This window comes from Phalacrocorax aristotelis, chromosome 1, assembly GCF_949628215.1.
Source record: "Phalacrocorax aristotelis chromosome 1, bGulAri2.1, whole genome shotgun sequence".
Classification (NCBI taxonomy): domain Eukaryota; kingdom Metazoa; phylum Chordata; class Aves; order Suliformes; family Phalacrocoracidae; genus Phalacrocorax; species Phalacrocorax aristotelis.
The window spans coordinates 64,750,693-64,772,184 of NC_134276.1; the positions used below are offsets into that span (position 1 = coordinate 64,750,693).

The window sequence follows — 21,492 nt, forward strand, 5'->3', positions numbered from 1 at the left end:
GCAACAGTTGTAATAAAAAGGGATCAAGGGCTATCAGCAAAAAATTTGCGAGTCTGCTGAAACTGTTATTTAGGTGTGAGGTAGACTTCTGTGGCAATGGTACATCATGTAGTTGTTTGGCATTCCTTACCTAAGGTAGTAACAAATGTTCTTTGTTAACCTATGCCACCTTTTAATATAACGAGTGGGGTTTTTTTCATGAATATTCACGTGGCCATGTAGAAAATTGAGCACATATGGCTATATTTGACAGAATTATTCCTTATTCTTAATGACTTAAGCTCTGCACCTGTAAACTTCAGTAGCAAAATTCCCAGGCAGTTCTGCATTTAGCCCAGTGACACGGATGGGTGGATCCCTTTACTCTTTAAGCTTTTTGTTCTATTGAGGAAGGGGTTCAGCCAATAAATAAAGAAGTGAATGCATAACAATTCACATTTTAGAAGCCTGCAGAAAGTGTCTGAGAACACTTTACATAGAAAAATACGGTATTCTTTTGGAACCAGCACTTCAACGTCACTTTGCTCAGATTTCTTGAAAGGAAGTAAGTTGCCTCTCAGAAAAGCAGAAACCATCTTCACGGCTCCTCTATATCCAGGCAGTATTAAAATAATCATTTAGGACAGTAGAAATCTGTGGAAGCCCAGAGTACTGCAGGCTGATCTCCTGTGCTGGAGGTTAGAGGGGAGTATGTAGACAAAATGCATCTCCTAAAATTTCTACCCATTACTTCTGAGGTACCTGGAAAAGTCTGTATGTATTATTGCTTGACTATCTAGCCACATTTAATGATAGAGTAGGTTATCTTTCTGAAGAACTACATAAACATTCCTTAGCAGTCTTTAATGGTATCTTGCAAAGTATGTTAATGTTTATTAAAAATTTGTTTTAAAGTTGAGGGAACATGCATCTTAAAGCACAGTAAGAAAGTGTTTGAGAATCTGGAACATGAACTAAATGCGAGCCCCTACCAAAATCACCAGAATAAACAGCTATCCCAGCCTGCCGTAATTCAGTGTGGTACAGTCATTCCCAAACCACTTCAAAAAGCTAACAAACAAGCAAGAAGTGTGCTGTCCTAGAGTGCCATTCCATCTTGCCTAGGAGGCCTTCCCAAGAAGCAGGGTGTAACACCCTAGCTTGAATGCTATAGTAGCATGACAGTTTTTCTATTGTAAAGAGCTATCTCATTCAGACTTCGCCTGTATATATTGCTTTTTTAAATCTTCAGCTTTGGTACTGTGTAATAGAAAAATATACTGTTGCCCTATTAACATCTACCTCATATAGTAAAAGATTGCAAGTTCTTGTCTTAAAATGAAGTTTAGAGAATCAAACTTGCTTAAACAGCATTGGAGGAGCTGTAGACTGTATCCCAGAAAGACCGTAAGCTTTTTTTAACGTCCTCTGATGACAGGCATATTTATTACAGAAAGGGACAAGAAGAAGAAGAAAAGCCTTTTTTTTGGCCTGTTGCTTTTGAAAAATGATGAAAAGTCATCCAAGCTTTCAGTGTGTTCTGAATTCATTGCAGTCACCTGAGAATAAAGGGGATGTATTGGCTAAGTATTTCCTTTGTAGTATATCTTCTAACCTTATTCTCCAAATTGCAGTAAGTGAGACTTCTTATTGTCACTTCTAGTGTTTCAGTAGGATCCGGTTCCAACTATTGTTTCTCAAGAATATTTCAAGAATTATCAGTTAACTTTGCTGTGCATAATGCCACGTAATGCTCTAGTGGATATCAGGTTTCCTCTTTCATAATTTTAAAGGAGCACAGTTGTTCTATAACTGACCTTAAAAAAAAAAACCCACAACAAAAAGCAAAAACACACAATGTTTTTCATGTCGTAGCACTTTTGGTCCATATTTAGTGGATCATTTTTTTGCTTGAATTTAAAAACAGTAAAAAAAAAACAAACAAGAAAATTAGTTCTCTTCTTGCTGTGGTAGCAATGAGGCCAGGAAAAATCTAGCCCTAAAGATATCTGCTTCACAGCCTTAGAGGCATAAGAGCATAGCATGCAATCATGGGGGGAAAGTGTGTAGTTAAGGAAGGATGCTTTCGTTTCTTTTAGACCTTAACTACAGCTTTTACTACCAGGAACCTGTTATAATTTAGAGCTAGACTCTTTGTGAATGCAGTTGGCTGAGAAAAAAAACAAACATTGCTATTCCCGGATACAGAATTTGCCTTGATGGAAATCCTCTATGGAGAAGATACGTTTATTTCTTGCAGAAATATTGCATCCATTAAAGATATTTCAGCATTTTTAATCACATACTGAAAAAAATTCTTAACTCAGCAGTTAATGTGCTTTACATTAAAACAAAAGAAAAAAATGTAATCTTGTTTTATGTCCTAGAGAGGTTCCAGTTTGATTTCTTATCCCCAATTTCCTGTTAGCAATTCACACAAGTATTTTTTAACTTAGCAAATGCCAACGATACAAACTAATAGAATTTGTATTTTTATAAAGCATTGCCTTTCACTGGCGTGCCCAACAGATCTCTTCTTTATCTTTATTCTGCATAAAATATGTGCAGGAGGTGGAGAACCTGTTTGTAATTCTCTCAGCAATTCTGCATCTTGGAGACATTCACTTTACAGCTCTGACAGACGCTGAGACAGCATTCGTGTCAGACCTGCAGCTACTGGAACAAGGTCAGTAGAATGTGACCTTGGAGCGTCGCGATCAGGGCACTTGCGCTGATCCACCGACAGATGGAAACACTGTTCCAGGGAGACAAAAGAAAAGCTTCTGAAAATTCATAAGTTACTGTGGGAAGACAGTATCCAATTGACCTGGATGTTTTATAAACTACAGGTTTTTATGGGATGAAATAAAATACTAATATTGCAAAATATCTAATTCAATGTTATATATAATGCTACAACTTGCCGAAAGAAATTGTACAGTGCACTTCGGGCAGTCTTCTTTTAAAACGCTTTTGTGCTGCTTGTCAACAGCTGAACAATTTGCATGGAATTGAACTCCTTACTTTCAAAATCTGTGTCTTAAAAGGATCTCTTGTTTTCATGCTTTGAAGTTTGCCTTCTTGGTCCCTAACAAATCTCCTCAAAGTGGCTTATGGGTACAGAATGTCAATAAGTAGCATACCTTAACTCTAATGCAAGAGAAAGTCTGCCAAGCCCTGGGGAAAGTCCTGAGTAATCTTTAAAGAGGAAAGAAAGCCGTAATGTAATATACAGATATGTTCAAACTTCACAAAGTGCTGATTATAGTAATCCAATTTGATATGGTCATTAATTTTGATTACTCCTGTGACAGCACTCTTTTCTTTAATGTGTGGGTTCTTTTACTATTAAAAATAGCATCTACATAAGAAAACCTGTTATAAAAAATAAAATATGCAGTGGAGCACACATCAGGCTTTCTTTAATTTCTCTTTTCATTTCAGTGGCAGGGATGCTGCAGGTTTCACCAGATGAGCTTGCTTCAGCCTTAACAACGGATGTTCAGTATTTTAAAGGTAATCTTTTCCAAAGTTGCATTCTCATAGATCAGACCTGGTGGCATTTTGATCCTTCTGATTTGAGAATTTCAAAAGCAGATAATTTTTGTTTCTTGTTTTTTATATATTCTTGTAAATTTACACTCCGAGGAATATGTAGGATTATCTGCCATGCAATATGCAGACTGGGCCACTGAATTAGAAATGTCTCTGTAATATGGAGAAACGCAGTTTCACAGTCTGATTAATCTTACGAAAGGGTGTCAAGATAACAGATGAGAAATTAATACTATGAATTAAAGTCAACAGGAGTGTCCTAAAAAAAAATTAAAAATAAATTTTGACAAAGTTCAGATCTTGTGAGTGTTGACAGTCTTCTCGTCTTTCACTGGAGGCTTCAGAAAGGAACTAACACCATTTTATATATTTGGGAAAGGAGAAGTAGAAAGGGTGAAAGGACTTACTGTTGCTAAAATTACTTAAGGTGAGCTTCACAGTATGCTTTCATCTCCATTTTCTGCTTTCCCTCATAGGAGACATGATTGTAAGGAGGCACACTATAGAAGTTGCAGAATTTTACCGGGATCTCTTGGCAAAATCTCTATATGGTCGTTTATTTAGCTTTTTAGCCAACACGATGAACTGCTACCTTCAAGATGAGACTGGCAGGTAGGAGTGTCATTACAAACTATTAGGTGTCAAATGTGTTATCATTTAAAGCATTTTATGATAGCATGATAGTGATGCTTGGATCTTTAAATCACTGGCCATTCCTTCAAATTGTTTCCTCAGTAACATATCTGTTTATTTATTTGCTTTTGTAGCAAAAAGCAAAAAGTTGCTTGGTGGTTTTTTAAGTGCAGAATATTCTTGTTCTTTGTCCGGAAAATTATGACCTTAGCACAGGGTACTAAAAAATGAATTTTGCTCAAAGGCCTTCAAATGAATGTTTAAACTTCACTGAATTAAATGTTCTAAGACTGTTCTGGATGTCTCTAGGTTATCATCTGCTGAATAAAATGCTGTTGCTATCCAGCGTGACTTCTTAGAAAAAATGAGTGCTAATTAATGGAGTCAGTGGAGCAGTCAAGAAACATTAAAAAAAAACCAACCAAACAAACAGAAGAAGTCTCAGTAGAATGAAAGTAGCAAACTAAGACAGTAGACATAATTAGATGACAATATGCATGTAATTTAACCAAGGCTCAACATCTCTCATGCTCAGATGATCTTTCTTACAAACACTAAGTACAAGATGTCTCAGCATTATTGGTGAATGGAAATCCACACAAGACAGACATGAAATTTCAAAAAAAGAATAAGTATTTTTTCCTTATATCATATCTGTGTTGGCTTCCTAGGACAAATATATATCAAGTGTCCTCTTTTAGAGCTGTTAAGAGTTTGAATACTTCAAAATCTTTTTTTTTTATTCCTATCCTATTTGTAGACCAACTAGTAATAAATCACATTTCTATAGGCCTAGCTAAGAGAAGAAGCTACCATGCCTGATTAACTTAGCATTTTCTGCACATGAAAGCCTTCTATCATTACGTATACCACCAGAGTGCCTAGCTTCCTGCTGGAGGCAAAAGGAAGGTTTGCCAGTAGTAAGGAATGGTTTTACTTGTCTGTTTCTGATTGTACAACCCCTTGCAATTGCAGGCACCTGGACAACCAAGCTAACGTAACTTTCAATCCATGTCCTAATTTGAAATACTGTGTTTATAACAAGGAAGGACAGTGGCATGTGGTCACATTCAATTCTCCCCATTTGTTCCTGGCATTTGTGGAACAAGGGCTTAGCTCAGTGCATGTCTGTGATAGACAGCTCACATATTCCTAATTACAGTGAGCTCATTTGTAGCGGTCATTGAGGAAGAAATCTAGAATCAGTATATTAAAACGCTACTAAAATGATTTGAAATAATTTTTCAATATGTAATTCAGCAGTTTTGAAATGTGATATCTCACAGTCTTTCAGAATAGGGTGTTGTGTATCTCTGTTGTTCAGTAATGCAACCCTAAAATTTCTACGTGCCATAGTATCTTCAAGTAATGAAAGTCAACACTGTTTGTATATTGTTTACATTGTGGTCTCCTTTTAGTGAAATCATATGTGCCTGAGGTGACTTCTACCTTGTGGAAATACTTCTCAGTGAAACTATTTCTACCTGAGTAGTAACTTGAAGACTATGGGATGTTGTAAGTCCTAGCTAAAACATTACAGCTCTTTAATGCTGACAGGAATGAGGAATTTGCAACAGTTTCATATTATACCTATACTTGAAAAAGGGGAGTTCTTTTAGGCTGGCTAAAGGAGGCTAACCAGCTCAGGATATATTGGCAGTGCTGACAAAACATATTAAATTTTAGCAGACCAAATTCAGCCTCAGGTCCCTTTCCAAACTTGAAGCTAAATAGCTTATTTTGAGTGAAAATGAATTCGACTGTCCTTCATTGATATTTCAACCTCACTTGAGTTAGCCAGCTTAAGATAAGAAAATACCTCCTCCACCCCCAGCTCTTTTTGGTCCAGCCTAATCATACTGTATAACCTGTAATAGTAAATCAAGGCATAGCACAGTTAAAGATGCAAGTTGGATTAATGTAAGTCATTGCATGAATCTGTGATTTGTGGTTCAGATTTGCTTCATATACATCTGAGCAATTCTATCAATTAGCAGCATTATACCTCCAGTTTGGTGCAGTTTTAACAAAGCTTTGCTTAAAGACCCACCAAAGTTACATTTACTAATTAACAAATTAATTAATGTGGCTAAATTAGGCTAATACATTTCAGGCCACACTTTGTTGCCCAGTCAGAAACTTAGAAAGTTATTACTTATCAGGTGGGATAAAGTCTTCATCAGAAACCTGGAATAAGGTTTCTAACTGAGTTCTTTTGTTGTGTAGTGAGGTAGCTTACCTGTACTTCCATCCCACTTCAGTGAGAATTTATGAAGCAATAAAATTAGATTTATTCGCTTAGTAACTCTAAGAGAAACATTTGATCTTGGCATTTCTGAGGAAACTTGTTACCTGGGTTTAACTTTTATGGTGAAGTGACTCGATTTTGGTCATTAATATTGATTTATATTTACCTTGAAATATCTTGTGGCTGGTTTCAAGTAAAGGTAAAAGTCATGATTGCCGTTAGATCTAAGGGAAGGCGAGACAGTTCTATGAAAAGCTGCAAAGACCAAGCTGTAGAGGTATTAAGTACAGTGGATGAAAGTGTTGCCAGAATCCAGCAAATTCATTACTTTAAAATACTATCCAATAAATATAAAGCAAGAGTTTTAATGACAGTGTTAAGTGAGATAAGACACCTCCAGAAATGTTGTTCTCCTTCATAAAAAGTTATGATTTTGTCTAGTTAGAACTAAATTACAACCATGGATGCTAATTTGGAGTGGTTGCAAGGTATCTTTGAGGTTTATTACCTTATTCATACTGATATTGTTTTAAAGAAATTCACTGGGGAGAAACTGTTTTTCTGTAATTGGCCTCTAGAATGGGATTAGAGGAAAGCTATTAAAATTTCTCGCAGGTGGTTATAATTACTTTTTTTAAATGTTTAATATTTATTTTCACCCATTTATATAATGATTTCCCATTTCACTGATTTTGTTATTGTAAAAATTGGCTAGGTTAATTTCTTCCCAAGTCTCTTAACTCTTCAAAGTTCACTGCTGGTTTACGACCATTCAAATAAGTATGCTGGTTTTCAGTTTTGTAGATAAAAGAGACTAGAGCATTCACAGTTGCCTAAATGTGGCATTTCAAGGTGCTTGACTGCACATTGGCAAAGTTGGATCTGGTGATCCAAATATTAGTAATAAAATGTCTGAAGATGGTGTTTTAAGAACTGCTGACTCATTCCGCAACAGGACTTTCCATTTAGGGGAATTTAAGGGTGTCTGTGAACTCTAGTTGAAACATTGTTTTTATTTCCTGATTAAAAACAAGCTAATTAGGTACATACGTTTTTAAAAAAATCTTGATATAGCCTTCCCTGCCTGCTAGCAAGCAGACAGCATGATGTTTTATTAGCTAGTCAGCAGAGTTTCTCTCTTATGTGGCCTGAAGATGGGGCTAGCGCCAATATGCCTGCTGTGTTACAGACAAGCAAAGAAAGCTAGCGTTCAGTTGTACCCTCTGTCTGTATCAACAGGTCAGCCATAGGAGATTTCTGTTTCAAATAGAGCATATAAAATATTTCTAAATAGATATTTTCTGAAAGCTTGTGTATTCTGACTGTGTAATCTTATTCCCAGCAAAATTCAAATATTGCCAGAGAGTAGCAGTGGCAACATTTATTTGGGCAAAGGAAAGATCTCTGGAGTCTCATTTGCAAACTACTTAATACACATTATCTGATTTCTAGAATGGAATATTCTGAAATAGAAATCTTCCCAGCTTAAGACAAAAAAAATCAGAACATAAACTAAAATCTTTATTGAACCCAGTAGAAGGATGCTGGGAATGTGGGAAGGACATAAAGAGAGTTCCTGTTCAGAACATGAACCCAGAACACACTAAGAATTGTCTCTATATGTGGAGGTAGGTGAATTTTTAAAACAGGTGAACAATACAAAGCATCTAATAAAATATGGTGCATAATATATTTTTGAGATCTGCTTTGATCTGGATCATTTCCAGTGTTTCATTAAACAAGATAACACAATTTTTTAAAGCACAGAACAAATTCTGCTTTAAATAACTGGGGAAGAGTATGTGCTACTGATGAGAGGGCTATAGATCTTGAGTCTATTAGCAAAAATATTTCTCCCTTCCTGCCATACCTAACAAGTCACTCAAAGAAATGTTTGTCAGATAAGGAGCCAGTGTTTCCACTGTGTCCAACCACTGTCTATCTGTACCACTCACACCTGAGTAAGGTAATATCAAATGAAAAAAAAATTTACAGTTGTTGAGGAAGGTGGCTGAGAGATGTGGCAATGACACCAAGTCTCAGCGAAAATCGCAGAATCTTAAAAAAAAAATCAGAAAAAACCTCTCTCAAAACTCTCAGAAACTACTTTGTTTTAGTAATTGTTTGAGATGAAGAACATATCCCACTGGGAGTATTCAGCCTGTTCCCTTCAAGAACCGTATTTATGACAACGGATGTAATCTGTGTAATCTGGGAGAACTGAGGGAGCCTTAAGTAGGATTCTGGGGGTCCTCATGTGAAGGCTAGGTTATATACTTCATCTAATCCTAGAAATATTTCCTCATTAATCAATATCACTTCCAGTTTTTGCAGATCAGACATAAGCCTACTGGCTTCCTTCCTAGTTACTGGCAGAAGTTGGAGAAGAGCAAGAAATGTTCTGTCTGGGGCAGGTGAAAAGGCACATTAGATCATCCTGCCTCATCAGATTCCCCTCACTGCTTTATGTGGGCAGATTACAAAAGATGACAATGGTCTTGAACCCTATAGATTTCGGAGCTGAAAACCATCTGGGATGAAAAAGGAGTGATCAGATCCTGTAGGTTTTTCTGAAGCATTGGGTCAGAAATATTGTAAAGGGAATTCTGTTCACCTCGCCAGGAATGGCAAACAGGTCAAGATCATCTCCTGATGAATGGCAAGATGTCTGCCAAGAACAGACCAAATATCTGGTGTATGTGTATTGTTTTTAGGAGTTGCTAAGAATTTTGTTGTAGTTTCTTTAAAATGCAGTTGTTAAGTGTACAAGATCAAAAGGTATTCCTAGTCTAGAAGGGCATCTTTACAGAGATGTCATTCTGAGGAAAAAGGCAAAACTGAAGACACTGTAAAATATTATCAGTCAAAATGCTGTTTTGTAAATCACAAAAAATCAAACGAGTTATGGTTAACATCCATGCCTGTTTAACTATACACAGCTATGTACTGGTCTAAGAGATAAAAATCTTCTCCAAATATTGGCAAATTGCTGTTTTTCTAATTTCTGTGCTAGGAAATATTGTCAAACTTGAAATCAAAGTCTCAGTCCCCACTAAAACTATAGCTATTTTATTTATACATAGTAAATATTGAATATCTGAAGCATAATGAGGAAAAACATCAGTGGTGTTTAGTAGCCATAAAAATTAAAGAAAACTGTGGGGATTTTTCAGAACAAAAGGTGCTCTTTTTCTAATATTTATTCTTTTAGACACTGGTGACATGCCCTTTCATTTGTAAACATGGGATCATTCATGCTTTATTTTGCCTTGGGAATCTCTGCTATGATTAATTTAAGGAAAGTAATTTTGCTGGAATTAATATGATTGACAGTTAGCCAAGAAAAACATATATGGACCCTCCCTCTGAGAAGAAAAGTGGTATAAAACAGAGGAAGACAAGAAAGAAAAAAAACAAAGCGAAATAATTTGTACCCACATATAAAACAATGCTTTTAATTTTTATGTTCTGCTGTCTGTTGCTATTTAATTTTCAAAATCTGGGCAATAATTTAATATGGAAAATTACTCTCATGTTTGGTGAGATTTTGCAAATGCATGCCACAATGTAGTAATAAAATGTCACTATTGTAGATGGTACAGACCTTTGTTCTGTTATACTTGCCCTGTAGGCAAGATATTAATTATGTAAAACCGCCAGCTCTATTAATATAGTGTGTGTATCTTCTAATAATACAAGGCCAAGATTATAAAGTGGAGTTCATCAAAAAAGTTGGGATGCTGTGTTTGCGGGTCAACAAATGCATCTCCAGCAAATCAAGATATTTCTTGGAAATATCACAGTTTTGATAAGGAATATTATTTGAGGTAGGCAATAGGCTGGCTGCTAAGGCTTTTACCTGGAGTTTTAGAAACTAGGGCCAGGTTCCTGTTCTGCCTGATTTGTAATAATTCATTAAGTCAGTTTATTTAGATCTTTTTCTTATGCAAATGTTTGTATGTTCCTTGGGAAAAAGTAAGAGCGACTAGTTTGACAAAATAACAGTCACGAAACTCAGCTGGGATGTGAGCAATCCAGACTCAAATCTGTTCATTGAATCAGACAGAGAAGGGATAAGGTGTTCCATCCATGCTAAGTAGCTCCTAATCATTGTGAAAAATAATGCAGCATTTCAGCTGTTGTGCAATAGTATATAGCAGTTAATGTTTTGCCTTCCTATAAGGAAAGCTATTGATAAATGACAAAATAATAAAATAAGAATGAAAACTTATTAAGTGCTCTGAAATTCCAAATTACTTTTTTTCCAAAACTTATTTAAATAACATAATCATTCTGGTTTTCTATATTAGTCTGAGGTAGTTTGTTTTCAAAATGTCTAATTTTTTATAGAAATGGACTGGTTTTGTTGAAAACACATTGTGGCAAGGAATGTACACCCGTCTCTAATCAGGAACACTTGAGAATGAGGCTTACATTTTAAAACATATTTTAAATTGCACTCATTGCTAGAGATGGAAGTGGTGATATATCTTTATGCTTCTTGTTGTAGAAATTCCCTTGGAGGCTAATCGACCTCACAATAACCTCTCCTGCCCAACAAAGTAATTTTAGACTAAATTTATTATGCAACTCTCTATGTCTGACATTTACGCACATAACCAAGTCTTGTGATGATCAGTAGTGCATTGAACTAGTATGTCCTAGAAATGAAGATGAACTTCTTGTTTATGACTTCTGAAGAAGGCTCTGCTCATCCCTGTGGATTGTTGTGTAGTACTCAATATTTTTAGGATTTTACTTTTTTCATCTGTTATATGGGAATTTATTTTCAGGGCTGGAACCTTGCCTAATTAGATGCTAATGTTTACAACGTCTGCAATAGAACTATACTAAAGTACTTCAACAGTGGATCATCATTTTCTCCTTTACATCTATGTTCTGATAAGCACATAGATTTAGACATAGAGGAAACATGGAACATGGAGGAAAAAAGTGGAAGGAAGAGTAGATTTCAGAAACAGCAGGTTGCAATATTATTTGTATACGTAAACCCCATACATTTACAAATTATGTTGACAAGGATAAAGGAAAACCCATCTTCTTTAGAAAGTGTCCATCTCCATACTCAGGAAGCTGAATGATTTTCCCTTTGCTGATTTTTCCTGTTCCAGAGAGCCATTGGCTATAGTGCAAAGTCTTTCATCCTGCTGGCAGATCATTTCATTCTGGAGAAAGTCCCACTGCATTCACATAGGCAAAACTGCAACTGCTTTTTTACTGTAACCCTCTTTTACAGTGAAAAAAATAAAGAAAAAGCCCAATCTCACTGAGTCCAGCCCTTTCATATACAGTTCTCAAATCCTTCCTAAGCAGGCAACAGGATATCCCAAAACATTCATTTTACTCCCCATAGTGAACTTAGTTTCTTCCCCAGATCAGGTTTACAATGACTTGGTCCCAAGTAAGTGCAGAGTAATATCACCTCTGTCCCTTTCCTATTTCTCCTGTCCAAATCCTAGGGGACTGCCGTGCCCTAACCCTTCCACTGGCCAAAATAAAAGCCCTTCCCTGAATGCAAGCAGTGGCACATGACGAATTAGATTCATTGTCAACAGTATTATTTTATATATGTAGAGAAGAAACATCTGTCTTCTTCATGCCCAAATCCTGACTATTCTTACCCCTGAAAGATGTAACCTCTTGTGCAGCCTGAGCTCACAACCTCTACTTAATGCTGGCACAGAAAGGACTTTGGCTTAACAGGTTTCCCTTGAAGTACATTTAGTAGGAGCAGTTCTGACTGTCGAAATATAAACTGGAAGGGGTAACTGAGTGCAACCAAGCAATTTTGAAACTTCCTCTAAATGGCTGTCCCTCATCTGAGCGAGTAGATACCTACACCTTTAGAAACTGGACTTTAAAGAAGCTAAGATTTTTCCTTCTCTTACAAATTTAGTTTTTAAAGTGGCTGCTAAAGTAATTCTAAATCCTGCTTTTTAAATTTATTTTCAATATAATAGGTGGGTGGGTAGAATTTTGATTCTTTTGTATACATGGTCTGCTTGTGTATTTCATACCATGTTTTTGAAATACAACCTGCTTTCATCCTAGAGCAGAAATACTTTTGTCAGAAACAACACATATATTATTCACTTCCTTGAATTTTAGTATCTGCAATATCTTTTTTTTTTCCCCAGTGACCAGGTATTTGAAATTGGAGTACTGGATATTTTTGGATTTGAAGAATTTCAGAAGAATACTTTTGAACAGGTAAGTGCCTATGTTTTACTGAATTTACTGTAACTGTTAATGTTAATTCTTCTATTAAGGTTTTGGATTTTAGCCAAAACAAGCGTTTTGATCAGAATATAAATGTACATGGAGGAGAAAATTTGATCTTAAAATATTTTTTTCCCATCTGCCTATATGGGTGTGAATTAAAACCTGGGCTTTGTACAGTTATTCATAATTTTAAAAGAATCTAGTAACCAGCTACCATAAAAATTTGGAAGGGGGGTAGTGCCAACACCAAAAGACAAGCTGAGGAAAATAGGTAGCGTTGTCCATTTTCATGGTTGTGGAAGGGGTACTTCAACTAGGTCAGTGAGTAGAAGGACAATACACTGGATTCAAAGAAAGATCAAAAGGTCTTCAGATGCCTTGGCAAAAAACAGAAGGAAAATGCTATATTATGTTAAGTGCCATTACTGGCAGATCCACCTCTGTGAGACTTTACAACATGTGACTTTTTAAAAAATTGAATTATGTCCACGGAAAATAAATTAAACTTTAGCTCATTTAATGCTTAAAAATCTATTTAAATATCAAACATTGTTTTAAAAATTATGGAACTGTTTGCCCGCCTTCAATATATAGTCTCTGAGCACCAAAGCTCTTGTGAATTATGTATTTCAGAAAGCATTAGCAACTCTGCACAACATGCTGAAAGAGATGTCTAAGTTATTGTTCAGTTGTTCATTCTGTAATGCAGCAGAAGAAAATCAAAGCACAGACTAGAAAATCAAAGCATAGAAAAGAATAGAGATGGCATCAGCAACAACAAAGGACCTGCTATTGTTTGAAATCAGGATTTGCCCCTTCATTCCAAGCAATCCATTGTTTTATGGCTCAACTTTCTAGTGAAATAGAAGTCGTAGAGCCACATTAGTTCAGTTTGCGTAGTTTACGTGGCTACCCGATTTCGAAACATTTGAAAGCACAAACAGGGTGAGCTTCCTCTACCTTCCAAAGAGCATGTAAGAATGAAATAAAACATATTCCAGTTCCCCCCTCACAAAACTCTGTTTGCTTTTACAGTTCTACCTCTCTTGAAAGTTTGCTGGATTAAGGACTATTGACGTGTGCCAATATTCACAGTCATTTACTCAGTGTGAATATGTACTTTTAGGGAAAATATCAAGTGAAAAACAAAAAACATTTTAACAGCCTGAATATATGCAAAAACAACTCCATAAAGCCCACTAATGAATAAGGATAAAGTATATTATACATATTAAATGCATCTCAAAAGAGAGAGGTGCATCTTGGGACTTACTGGCTATTTTCCTTGGACTCTGTTCTGCATTGGTTTTTGTCATGAAACTTATATAAGTTCTGCAACTGACATCATGAAATACCATGAATTCGAATTTCTGGGGTAAGTAATTTTCTGCTTAGTGACTGCAGAGGATGCTTGAAGAGAAAATATGAGACTTAAAAATTAGTAAAAAGTAATTTATTTTATGATTTCTGCATAGCAAACATGATAATTTCAAAGTCAACTTTGCATTTTCACTTTATTTTTTCTGAATAAATATATCTCAAGAGACACTTACCATCCCTCCACCTGGCCTGAATGCATTTTGTTGAGTAATATTGAGTAACACTTGGAGTCATTACCTCAGAAACTACTGAACTGCATTCCTGAAAAGATAGAATAGAGGTGAGGGAATTACAGAGTTCATTCTTATATGGACTCTGTAATATGATTAACGCATCTGATTCCTGAAGCGATAGGGTGCAGTGTCAATGAAGAAAAGAAGCTTGTGGCTCCACGTGGCACAATGTAATCATGCAGACATACCCAAAACAGCCTGCACTCAAAAGCTCGAGCTGTCTAGCAGTCTAGCCTAGTTCAGTATCCTGCCTGGGCTCATTAACCCTGATGACAAACAGGCTTATTAGCCCAGATAGGGTCCTCATGCAAAACATTGCATCATGTCTGCAAACATGCCCAGTGTCAAGGCCTGTGAATGCAGAACATTAACATTAAATGTTACAGCCAAACAGTGGAGGAGCTGTAAAAATTTCTTTTTCATCACATTTAGATTAACATATATTAAAATGGCATTGCAGAAGTCATTTGGGGAAAATGAACCTTTTGTTTCAAATTAGTGTAAGACAAGGCATTCTTTGTGATACCTGTTTGCCTGCTTTCTTAAAAAAAAATGCAACGCTCTTCAAGAATGATTAAAACCTCCTGATTGTCCCAATCTGTGGACATTCCAAGCAGCTGCATGAATCTTTCTGGTGCTTCAAACCAGGTCAGCTGATCGACTGTTTAATACCATAATTATGAGAGCAATATGGTACTAAATCACATGCAATTTAAGCAATTCATTTTAATAGACTGTGTTTGAAGGCAGTTCAGGAAAGGAGAGCTGGATAAACCAGGTAGAACAACTTGTTCACTCTGGTGAGTGTGTTGGAATGACAAACCATTAGAGGATTGAAATGTAAAAGGCAAACAAAGAATTGGTCTAGGAACGATTCATGAGCAATGCATAGGACAATAGATGTCAAAGAACTAGAAAAGTAAGGTTAATTATGTCTACACCAAGAATCTGGTAACTTCTGCAGGCGAGGTGATGTGACTGACAGCTTGCAAGGAGAAAAGTTTTATAGACGATTACAAAGAAGAACGCATGAGAAGTTAAAAACAGTGTTAATTAAGGGTTCAGTTTTCCTTGTACTTGGTGAGCACTGGTAAGCCATCATTTTATAAAGCATATGTGTGGTACACTGTATTTCTGATCGCAAAAATGGGAGATGTAATTCTAAAATAACCATTAATAAGTGCATGGAATAAGCGATAGTGAGTGGAGTTGTGATTTTTGGTATGAAATTTAAAAGCTGCAAGACAGGGGACAGTGTTTTTAGAAGCCACAGTCTGAGGGTGTCATTGCTTAATAAAGACTGAAAGCTTCTGAATTACCAGGACTCAGTGAGTTACTGCTCATCAACTGAGCTATGGTAAATGACTACAGTACACTTTTAGCTCACCCCAATTACAATTTACAGTCACTTCCTAGCAGTGATCATTAGCTTGGGAACAGCATTTTCCTAGAGCAGCTGCATACCTGCTGTGCCAGAACAGCTTTGTATACAGCCATACTGGAAAATGGTCAGAAGTGAGCACAGATTTGCCTGTTCTATTTATGCAGAAATGGCCTTCATTTTGTGATCATCTCAGGAAATATGAGTGCTCTACCAAAAATAACAATGGCAGTTTTCAATGTTAGTTTTCAGTGTTTTCTTAGGTTTCCTTGTTTGAGAGGGACTGTATTTATTTAAAGCTAGGTTAGATCTTATTCACGGTTCCCTCACAGCACAACCTCAAATAGTGCAGTCAAGGAATGCTGATATTTGTTTAAACCTTTATGCTGCTATCTTTGATCACAAGAGCATGCAACACCAACAGAAAGAATTCACAGCAAATGTACATAACAAGCAATAAGGAGGAGGGAAGGCTGATAAAGTTGCCTGTATCATTTTCCCCTAACAGTTTCTAAGAAAACTCTATTACAGCAGAAGAACCAGACCTTAGAGTAGCAAGAACAGCTTTTCTTCTCCCTGCAGAAGGTCAGGTCTTTCTACAGAAATGGAGGTCTGTAGTTGTTGAAGCGTCATAAAGAGCAATAATACAGATAAACGAAATGGACTCTTGTAGTCTTTTCTCTCTGATGTCTAATTCAAGTTGTAAACTGAAAAAATATTTAGCTCTTTCCTGGTATTTTGCCTCTGTAGAATTCTTAAGTTTTGCAGAAGAAAGTATATAGGTATCCTCCTTTTTATAGGAAATATAAGTGGTTTATCGGAATTACCACTGCAGACTGTGGAAACAGTCAAGTATCACTTGACTCCCATTCATCTCTATATCCATTAAAGTATGTGCAGCATTATCTGTGTGATGCAGTGGAGCGCTGGGAGAGGGATGGCTCCCGTGGCAGCTCTGTGCAGCACATCTCTTGTGATGGGAGCCCGCTGGCTTGGAAAGCACAGGGCATTGACCCACTCAGGACTTCACTTCAGAGTCACTATGGTGAAGCAAAAATGCTTGTACAACCCAGCTGTGTTCACAGGAATTTTCGCCTATGTTTATTATTAGGTGTGATAGGTTTTAACTTCTCATTGTGTTATTTCTTCAGTTAACTCTGCTGAGACTTCATTTAATTTTGTCATGTGAACTTTCCTAGCCAAAAAAAACAGCCATAACAGAATATTTTTTAATTAAATTGTATTGCCTCAGCCATGAGACCGTTTCTAACTATCCAAATGTAAGCTCGTGTTGCTTATTTTGATATGAATAGATAAAAGTTACATGACTTAACTTTTCTATCATCATTGCAGTCTCAATAATAGCAGATGGGAGGTCACGCACTCAAGGTTTTGCACTTGGACAGTCTGAAGGAACACTCCAATATTTTATTTTGGGCAGAAGAAATCAGCCTCCTTTGGTTTTGCCTGTCCAGAGCATAGACAGATGGTCTTGCTTGTCTCTGTACTAGCTTGTGGAATAGGTGGCTGCTGCTGCACACTGAGCTCTGATACAACTAACGGAGTGACTTGAATGCAGAACCTCCCACTGCTGTTCCCAGTGCTGTGGCATTCCTTATTCCCCATAGGATGAGGAGCAGTGCTTTACTACCTTAATTCAGCCTTTAACAAGGAAAAATTATGTGATATTTTAAAGCAGGGTTTTGCTAGCCTCTGTGCACAGGAAGGTTTTAATATCTTTGTTGTGCAGCCGTGAGAGCCAGCTGATCCTTGGCATGAGGGAGCTGAGCACCAGGAGCACCCCAAGGCAGGCCATGCCCTCCCTGACAGGCACCATCCCACAGGGCCTGAGCACGGTGGGCAGACAGGGCTGGTAACGGCACCCACCAGCAGCCCTGACACAGAGCAGCAAGCCAAGGCTGGGCTCCTGACAGGAGCAGCTGGAGACGGGGCTGGAAACTGGCACTGCCATGGTGTCACCTGGGACTGGGCCCATGGGCAGGCTGTGGGTGGCATCCCAGGGAAAGCCGAGTGGGGCTGTAAAAGCCTATTCCTGTCCTCAGGGGCCTGGCAATCCTGTGTTTTAATTTGTTCCTCAACCCAGTTCCTGTGGATCTTACATTCTGCGTGGCTTTTGTCATGGTCTACCCCTGTTCCCTCTCAGTCTCTGAGGTTTTTTTCAGTCTGCACACATTTTTTTCCATTTGCACAGGACATTATTGTCTGTCCAGTGTTCCAGTCAGCCACTAGAACACCACTGTTTGACTCAGTTTGAAAGTTGGCTTATCATGTACCTGACATTAAAATGTTTATTTTCTTCCTTATTCTTTTACAGTAGACACTTCATGACCAAAAATAAAATCATTTTCTAACACTGAAATTCCCACCTAGATCCAGTTTGTGGTTGACTGGTGAAATGTTGCACAAGGACATTTATTAACTGATTTCTTACTTTTCCCCAGCAGCACCCTTTTTTGTCCTACAGTACTTGGTGGCTGGCCAGAAGTATGAGCGAAAAAATAATTTGGAACTATTTCAGTATCTTTAGTTCCAAGTTCTTTCGAGGAAAGACTGTTGTTACCACGTTTGTTTGCTTGTTTGTTTAATACTCTTATAAAGTATTATAAAAGGCGGCGGACTATTCTACTTTGTATTTAAATTGTGCCCTTTTTGGAGGGGCTTTTCAGACCTTCCTTTGTGGAAGGTTTTTTGGTTGACAGCTACCCATAATAAAATTTTAATATAGCACTGTGTTCTGTTTTCCTTTATTTGAGGAACACAGATCAGCTAATGGCAACTGACCCCAGAGACGACATGAATTCCCAGTGAAAAAAAGTTCCTCTGACTGTGTTTGAATTTCTGTTGGAGCTGCATGGAAAACAAGAAATCTGTATTAGATCCTATTGCCCCTAAAAGGCAAAGGAAGAAATGTAATGGGTTCTGGTTTTGTCATACGTTCATTAAAAATATTCTGATTGGTACACCACATTAAAAAAAGAGGTTGTGGAAATGTTTGGGTAGCAGATACAAGGAGGAACCGTGATCCAGACACTTCTGAGAAATAAGTGATTATCAGCCTTAGGTTTAAAAATATTTTCTGAATCCAACATCAGTAAGTAGAAGATGATTCTGCCTTCCACTGTCTTAGAATTACATTTCTGGGAAGTGCTAGACCACACCCTTGCAATTAAACTTGGCATTGTAGCTGCATCATCTTGGCCAATACCATACAGCTTGATAGATGTGGTCATATGCCAGCTGTAAGCTTTACTCCACGCTCTGAATACGCGTCCCCTGAGAGACGTAATGCTTCTGCATGACCAAAGGATGCAAATGAGGTTTCCAAAGGGTGTTTACATCCACCATTCCCTCACTGATTGACAGTCGCCAAGTTTTCTTTTCACAGAATCCCTTTTTTTTGTCTATGCCTTTTCAAATAACTATTTGAAACAAACTAAAGTGAAGAGCAGGAAAATTTCTTTAGTCTTAGGTGCTTTTCTATCTTCAGAGCACATTACAATTTTGGTCTCCTACCTAAATTTGAATTTGGAGTATACTTAATAGTAGTAACTGGTCAAATGTAGTAAAGAAAAGAGAGCCCAAGCTAACACTGTCTAACATGATGAATACTTACTGCTTTTACCGAATGCCACTATATTATTTTCCAAATTCTACAATGTGGTTGATACTTCAAGTTGTTTGTTTAAATACTTGAACAGGAAATTGTTGGTTTTTCTTTTTCTTCTAATAATATTGTAGAAGTACTTTGTAGTGAACACTTGGACAAATAGATGGTGTATTTGTTTTCATTGAGACATGATAATGAGTTAAAATTAGAAAGGAAGACAGGAGGATTTCTTACAGAAGAGACATACAGTGGAGCCAATAGAGGCATGTGAAGAACAGTTTAACAGTGTTTAATGACAAAAAGAGCCATAGGTAATGTTGACTAATGCTGCAAGGTAAACAAAATATACTATGCTTATCTAAGTTATCCCCGCATTTGTTTCAGGTAAAAATTTCATTGTGCTTCCTTTTATTAGTAGTACATTTCCATCTAATTTTCATGGGTGCAATTAAACACGTGTTTAAAAAAATGCAGTTTTCCAAAATGTTCATATCTTTTGACAGGAAATATGTTGTTGTTTTATATAATACTTAATATGACATGGAGCAAAAGAAGTTGGGTTAGCAAATCTCGTTTAGTTAATTTTCATCTGATTTCTATATTTCAGCTGTTTTAATTATTATGTCAATCTTTTAATTTGAACCATTAATTTTATTTCCTTTTCCCAGCATGTTGTATAAAACACTGAAATGGAGAAAGATATGATTAGAATGTCTTGGTTTTCAGCAGCGCCTGGCTGCTCTCCTGGTTCTCATTCTGCAGAGCTGTTACTCACAGCCACTGCTAGAGAGAGCAGCTTTGGAGCAGCTTACAGTTTGTATAAGCACCTGAGCTTGCTTTCTGATCTGGTTTGCAGAACCTTACTGCCATTATGGCAAATCTGCCATCCTGAATGATGGTATTGCTTATATTACTAAAAAGGACACCAATGTATGCCATAATATACTGATCAGTAGAATTTATAAATGGGTGGTTTTTTTCTTTACCAGTACAGCATGTTATATATGAACATTTTAACAAAATACTATGCCTTTTGCTTTTGGTAGTTAAAATCAATGTTATTTATCAGATATTTTTAAGATATGACTAAGACTTTCCCTTTGTCATGGTTTAACCCCAGCCAGCAACTGATCCCCACGCAGCTGCTCACCCACTCCCCCCTGGTGGGAGGGGGGAGAGAATTGGCAAAGTAAAAATGAGAAAACTCATGGGTTGAGATAAGAACAGTTTAATCATTGAAATAAAATAAAATAGTAGTAATAATAGAATATACAAAACAAGTGGTGCACGATACAATTGCTCACCACGCCCAGATAGATGCCCAGCCAGTCCCTGAGCAGCGGCCCCTCGGCCAGCTTTCCCCTAGTTAATATACTGAGCACGACGGCACATGGTATGGAACATCCCTTTGGCCAGTCGGGGTCAGCTGTCCTGGCTGTGCCCCCTCCAGCTTCTTGTGCACCCCCAGCCTTCTCAGTCGGTAGAGCATGAGAAGCTGAAAACGCCTTGATTTAGTGTAAGCACTACTTAGCAACAACTGAAACATCAGTGTGTTATCAAGATTTTTCTCATGCTAAATCCAAAGCACAGCACTGAACCAGCTACTACGAAGAAAATTAACTCTACCCCAGCCAAAACCAGGACACCCTTCAGCTTGAAATATGTAGTTTAATAATTTTGCTGCACAGTCAGGTCCTCAAGTACTTTTATAGTTTTTATGTATTTTAGGAGATTGGCACATGATAAAAAGTAAACTCAAGTTTATAGTGATTTTTTCAGCTTTTCTCATAGTAAAATATACCTGTGTAAAGTTAAAAGACATGGTTCTCTAAACAACTCATTTGCAAATAAAGATATAGAGAGCATGCATAATTTTAAGGCTTTATGTATCCTCTGAAATATATGCTTGTAATGTTACGTCTGCCTTCTAAAATAATGTTAAGAAGCTTCTGAAAAGATTTTCTAATAAGTATCAGAAATTGAAAAGTGATCAGTAAAGCATACTTTGCCTGCCACAAAGTTAAAAAAGCCTTTTCCATAAAACAAGTAGATAATGTAAGTCAATTGTATACTCTCATTGTTAATAAAATGAGATAACAATCTGAATCTTTAGAAATCCTACTTTTAAAAAACAGTGGTTTTATTCAAGGATGTCTTTTGTCTGTACTATCATGCATTGCTAAAGACAGTGACAGCCATTTGATTATAAAAT

General features: G+C 37.0%; 1 protein-coding gene across 3 annotated transcripts in view; it reads left to right on the top strand.

Annotated features, from left to right (window-relative positions):
- MYO16 (myosin XVI) overlaps positions 1–21,492 on the top strand; it is a 409,990-nt gene that overhangs the window by 280,288 nt on the left and 108,210 nt on the right. For all 3 annotated transcript variants that reach the window (XR_012660263.1, XM_075090704.1, XM_075090696.1), the window contains exons 18-21: positions 2,548–2,665; positions 3,424–3,495; positions 4,011–4,146; positions 12,574–12,646. Coding sequence is in view for 2 of the 3 variants with exons in the window: in XM_075090704.1 (XP_074946805.1) it covers positions 2,548–2,665; positions 3,424–3,495; positions 4,011–4,146; positions 12,574–12,646 (399 nt within the window). In the remaining variant the exon portion in view is untranslated. The remainder of the gene's footprint in view (positions 1–2,547; positions 2,666–3,423; positions 3,496–4,010; positions 4,147–12,573; positions 12,647–21,492) is intronic.